Genomic DNA, 5,990 nt, shown 5'->3' on the forward strand with positions numbered 1-5,990 from the left:
GCATGGGGGTGATCAGACATAGTGCATTACATTTGAATATGAATTATTATTATTATTTTTTTATTACTATTATTTATGTTTCGATTAATGGGATTATATCTTTTTATCAGATGATTCATTTCTTGATTATACATTTCCACTCACTTGTGTTTCTCCACAAATGCATTTTAATAAACGGAAGTGATATTTACGCCCCTTTTTATCACGAGGGACACCCAGTGCCAGTGTATCAATGGCTAAAGGCGGGCTAATGTACTTGACGTCAGAAAAATCCAGTGGTTTTGATTGCCACGTACACTGGCGCGCTGGGTGTCCCTCGTGATCAAAAGGGGCGTAAATATCACTTCCCTTAATAAATAACTAAGACATTATCGAGGTTCTTGTAGCTCTACTATAGATAATACATGGGATTTGCTAGCGACCATCGCAAAAAACATTTCGCGAGTGGCTGCTGCATGAGAGAGCCCATCCATGAAATGCCTTCTTTACTACACGACAAACAAGTGGAGCGCTTGTTTATCGAAACACCTTGGCGCAAATATCATTTCCCAAAATAAAAGGGGTGAATATAATATAGGGAAAAATACATTTAGGCCCCCCTGTGGTTCCTGACACATTCAACTTAACCCCTAATGTTTAAAATGTTACAAGTAGACCCCCTGTGCTTTCAATTTGTATTGGGTGGGCCCCCTCAGTTGACAGTTCGTCCACAGATTGAAGAGTTAGGATGATCCGATGGAGCTGATTTTTTGGGCACACCTTATCTATGTCAAGGCCCATCAAATGAACGCTTTGGATCATCCAAACAATGTGGGCCCATACCCGAATCCAAACACTACCAAAAACACAGTGGGCCCACATTGTTTGGATGATCCAAAGCGTTCATTTGATGTGCCCTGACAGATATGGTGTGCCTAAAAAATCAGCTCCATCGGATCATCCTAACCCTCCAATCTGTGGACGAACCGTCCGGGTCTACCTTACACAAATTGAAACCAGAGGGGGTCTACTTGTAACTTTTTAAAACGTTTGGAAGTTGAATGTGTCGAAACCACAGAAGGTCTGAGTGTATTTTTCCCTATAACATTACTCTCCCAAAGCAATAATTTTAGGGAAATGTTATCCGCACTACTCTATTTTGATGGGGCACTCCTCACTTTATTAAAAATAAGGTATGACCCGCACCATAGGATGATCCAAACCGTCCTTTAGATGGGCCACAGCCTAAATAGGGTGTGCCCTAAAAATTATTTTCATAGGTTGATCCTAACCCTATGATCTATAGAGGTTTAGGTTCAACCCTCTAACATTCAGATCAGAGGGTTAGGATTAACCTATGGAAATGATTTTTGGGGCACAACCTATTTAGGCTGTGGTCCATCTAATGGACGATTTGGATCATCCTACAGTGCAGTCCATACCGTACTTTTAATAAAGTGAGAGTGTCCTCATCAAAATATAGCAGTGCCGATAACATTTCCCTAATTTTTTCTTCCTGAGAACCCCACTTTTGACTGTAAAATGCAATAATTGTGCCTTTGAGAGCTCCAGCATCAATCATTGAAGCCACGTCCACTAAAATACAAAGGTAGGGGGCTCAAATGTCCATAGAGCAATTAACACATTTTGAAAGGGTCATATCACTCCCATTTTTATATTTCACAAGGGAACCCGTTTTCAGATTGTTTTCCATTTAAAAAAGGATAACAAGATTTACTGAATCAGACTGACATGACTGCCTTACAAACAAAAAAAAAGTAATAGAAAGTTGAAAATGCCTATGAGCAGCCACACTTGATCACATTTCAGCAGATACCTGATCCAGATAATTCATGTGAGTTGGTTGCTCTCACATGCAATAGCCAGCTGCAAAATGACTTTATACGATGGTCCCTAGCAAATAGCTTTTTTTTGGGTTCCCCGTTTGATGATTTCTATGAACTCTAGCTTGAAATCATCTGGTTGGAATACGAAGCAGAGGCGAGCAAGATGACAGGGGTGAGCGTAGTGGCCACAAATGTGACTGCAGAGAGCTTCGAATCCCATATCTCTAAAGTGGAAAACAAGAATACCAATTTCCCAGATTGGGTTGTCTCAATCTGGGAGGAGGAAGAGTCTTTCTCAGCAATGAACATTATCACCATAGGAAAAGTACCACAGATCCTTCGAAAAGTAACGTCTAACGATGCGTGTTTCGATCCAGAGGTGTTGTCTGTAGGTCCCTACCACCATGGAAAACCCCATCTCAAACGACTTGAAAAGTACAAGCACATTGCAATGAAGAGCTATACTAATTCCAACTATGATATGATAAATGCAGAGCCGTTCTACAAGGCATTGCTAGGAATGGTGAATGGAGTTAGGAGGTGCTACGAGGAGAAAATTGAGATTTCAGACCAAGATTTTACATGGATTATGATAATAGATGGTTGTTTTGTTCTGGAGTTTATCACTGGAATGGTTAGCAAGAAGAACAACTTATGTTTGAGCGAGCATGATAAGTCTCTTGTGGTGAGGGACATGATGCTGCTGGAAAACCAGATCCCATTTCTGGTTCTTAGAATATTGACGTTAGTGAAGGGGACATTTGGGCAGGGAATTAGAAGACTAGGAGCACAACCTCGATGGCTAGAGGACCCATTCGATGCTCCTACCGAAACAAAATATGCAGATAGATCGGTTGATCCTGTTCCTGTTGGTGATGAACTGTTGACGATCATTAACCAGTTCACTGACCGTCTAACACAAATCCAACGGCTATCCTCTGCGAAGGTGATGACAAGCGGCTTGTGTGTTTGTGTGTGTGACTGTGTGTTTCTGATTTACTTTTTATTGTTTTGTGGCAGAAGGGTGAAAAGAAATCGAGTGTCCAAGGAGGAGATGTCAATGAAGATGCCGGAAAAACGACGGGCAGTGAGGGAGATGGTAAAGACATTGAACCGGTGCACCTACTGGACAGTTTTCGATCAAAGCTTTTGGGAAAGAAATCTACGCAGAAAGTAGAAGACACAGAATCAACTGGCCGTAGCTGGTATTCTTTTCGTTCTGCAACAGAGCTGAAGGCCGCAGGGATCAAATTCCGCAGGAGTGAGACAACCAAGCTGTCTGATGTGAAATTCAAGAGTCACTACTTCTTTGGGGAGCTCTTCCTGCCCCCTATAGTAGTTGATGACTCCACTAAGCACAAATTCCTAAACACGATTGCTTATGAGTTGTGCCCAGATGGGCCTCGCAACTATGGGATCAGCTCTTATATATGCTTGATGGATTCACTGATAGACAGAGAGGAAGACGTGAAAGAACTGAGATCAGAAGGCATCGTGTTGAACTCCCTTGGCAGCGATGAAGATGTAGCACAACTGTTCAACGTGTTGGCAACAGACTTGACGCTTGACTCTCAAGCGTATGTAGAAGTTAAGAGAGGGATTGAATCCCACTGCAAGGGGCGTTGGAACATCTACATGGCCAATCTCTATTACACCCATTTCAATACTCCATGGACCGTCATAGCAACCATTGCAGCTATTTTCCTTCTTATCCTATCAGTCGTCCAAACTTACTTCGCTATCTATCCCAGCAGCAACTGATTAGCTCTGTTGGTGCTATTGCTGTACTCTGTGTTCGTATTCAGTTTGTGTTTTGAATCAAAGCAGATAGTTACTTGAGCAAATGAATTTTTTTGGCATGACTGACTTCTTTTCTCTTTCTCGAATTCTCTCTATTCTAACCGATGGGCTTTTCCTCCCAGTAAGGGTAAATACAAGGGAGTAGCCCATTTCACAGTAAGCTATTTCAAAGTAATCTACTTACCTTCCATTGGTTTGCCCTCAAATTAATTTCTGTTGTTCCAATGTTATGGTAAATTAAGGGAGTATTTGATCTACAATGTTCCAACCACAGATCAAATGGGGTAAATGTATAACTTTTTTGTGCCACTTCTTCTTGTGTAAGCGATGAGAACTGTAGATCTAGAACTGTTGATCTCAATGAACAATTGCAGATCTAGCTAAATGCCATTGAGACCACATTAATAGGATGATCGTAGGCCCTTGATCTTCCAAGGCTCGATTATGTCACCATAGAGAAAAGCTACACCGGTTATTTCTGTAGTTATTTATCTTATGCATGGGAAGTCCCATAGGTTGGGACTAAGACTCTGTTGGGGCCCAAAATTAGGGTGCAGCATATGAAAGGTCAAGATTTTCCGAAATGAGTGATTAGTCCGTTGATTTGGTGAAGCTCCTGGTGTCACCTTGGTGGCCCCACTGTGATATACATTCTATGAGATTTGCTAGCCTCCATCATGGAGGGCATTTCGCTTGCATCTGACTACAGCCACGGAGGATCACTTTTCAGCGTCTTCATTCACGAGGTGGCTGCCGTCAGATGCAACAGAACATCCACAAAATGCCTTCTGCGATGGACACTATCACACTAACAGTTTCTACATTCTATAGATTATACGAGGATACTTCAATAAAATTTGTCATATGGTGGTCCCACTGGAAGCTTCCATTTGATATCCCATTTTTTTTTATCTTGGTAGATGATATATGCACCCCCTTTTCTTACTTAGTACGGCCCCTAAAAGTGTAAAAGAGTAGTAATTAATACACTAGAAGGGGCTGTCTCAAGTTTTAAAAAAGGGCAAATATATCACTCCCCTTGTTATATGACGGGTCAGTCTAAAAAACAGTTGGTAGATAATTTAGTAATGCGAGTAAAGATAAACCTCTTAATTCTCTCCACGTTTTTGAGAAAAAATCGGGATTTTGCTCCCACTATCCCTCCAGACGTTTCTCACTTACACTGATTTCTAATTACTACCATTTAGAGTGTATGCGATTTCACCTAATTCGGGGTAAACAGATGACGGCGTGGAAGCAGCTTACTGGGCAAGTTGGTTGCATTTTGATTATTGGAACACCCTTAAATTTTGCAAAAGGGGTAAACGAATGTTTACCCCCCATTTACCCTCATTGGAAAAGACCCCTAGGGCCCGTTTGGATACCTCTTGGATTTGGATTCTAAAATTCATGGATTTGAAATCAAGATTTTTAAAATTCAGAAATTTATAAATAATGCTGTTTGGATGACCACGTATAGATTTGGATTTCAAATCTAAATTATTATTTTTTTGTTCGGATGCACTTTGGATTTGAATTTGAAATCTAACAAAACCAAAAAACTCTAAAATACTTGATATAGGAGCATTTCAGCCATTTTTCATTATACAGGGGTATTCTAGTCATTTTACCCTATATGGGGGTATTTTGATCATTTTTTATGTTTAGTCATTCTCCATGACTCAGGGTATTTGGTCATTTTCACTCGGTATAGGTGTATTCCGGTCATTTTGCATAACCCGGGGGTATTCTAGTCATTTTACCTAATATTGCGTATTTTTATCATTTTTATCTCATGAGGTTTGTCATTTTAGTCATTTTTCATGAGCCATAGGTCATTTTTACTTGATATAGGGGTATTTCGATAATTTTTCATGATCTTAGGGTATTTTAGTCATTTTGCACGACTCGGGGGTATTTTGTCATTTTTACCTGGTATAGGGGTATCTCTAGTTATTTTACCTAATATGACGTATTTTTATCATTTTTATCTCATTATGGTATTTTTAGTCATTTTAATCATTTTTTTATGAGCCATGGGTCATTTTTACTTGATCTAGGGTATTTTAGTAATTTGCCATGATATTGGGGTATTCTTGTCATTTTACCTTGTATGAGGTTATTTTGATCATTTTTATGTCATAAAGGTATTTTAGTCATTTTGCACGACTTGAGGGTATTTTGTCATTTTGCCTGACTCGGAGGTTTTCTAGTCATTTTACCTAATACGATGTATTTTGATCAGTTTTTAATGTCATGTGGGTACTTAAGTCATTTTAACACTTTTTTTGTATATTTTGGTCATTTTAACCCCTCGGTAAAAAGATAGATTTATAAATAACCTCTCGCAGAAAGGATTTATAA

The 5,990-nt window shown here is 39.7% G+C and overlaps 1 protein-coding gene across 1 annotated transcript; it reads left to right on the forward strand.

Moving 5' to 3' along the window:
* The first annotated feature begins 1,766 nt into the window (after nt 1-1,766).
* Nucleotides 1,767-4,238, forward strand: LOC143847428 (UPF0481 protein At3g47200-like). Its single transcript, XM_077356245.1, has 2 exons — nt 1,767-2,772; nt 2,847-4,238. The coding sequence occupies exons 1-2, from the start codon at nt 1,990-1,992 to the stop codon at nt 3,585-3,587; spliced, it is 1,524 nt and encodes a 507-aa protein (XP_077212360.1). The 5' UTR covers nt 1,767-1,989; the 3' UTR covers nt 3,588-4,238.
* Nucleotides 4,239-5,990: the final 1,752 nt, after the last annotated feature.

The sequence above is a fragment of the Tasmannia lanceolata genome, unplaced genomic scaffold (assembly GCF_043159265.1).
Source record: "Tasmannia lanceolata isolate RefF3 unplaced genomic scaffold, GAP_Taslan_0.1 ptg000015l, whole genome shotgun sequence".
NCBI lineage: Eukaryota > Viridiplantae > Streptophyta > Magnoliopsida > Canellales > Winteraceae > Tasmannia > Tasmannia lanceolata.

Excerpts from the sequence above, each read along its gene's own strand:
- LOC143847428 (XM_077356245.1), top strand. The coding sequence starts at position 1,990 with ATGACAGGGGTGAGCGTAGTGGCCACAAATGTGACTGCAGAGAGCTTC. Across the intron at positions 2,773-2,846 it reads AACGGCTATCCTCTGCGAAG|AAGGGTGAAAAGAAATCGAG; the intron begins GTGATGACAAGC and ends GTTTTGTGGCAG.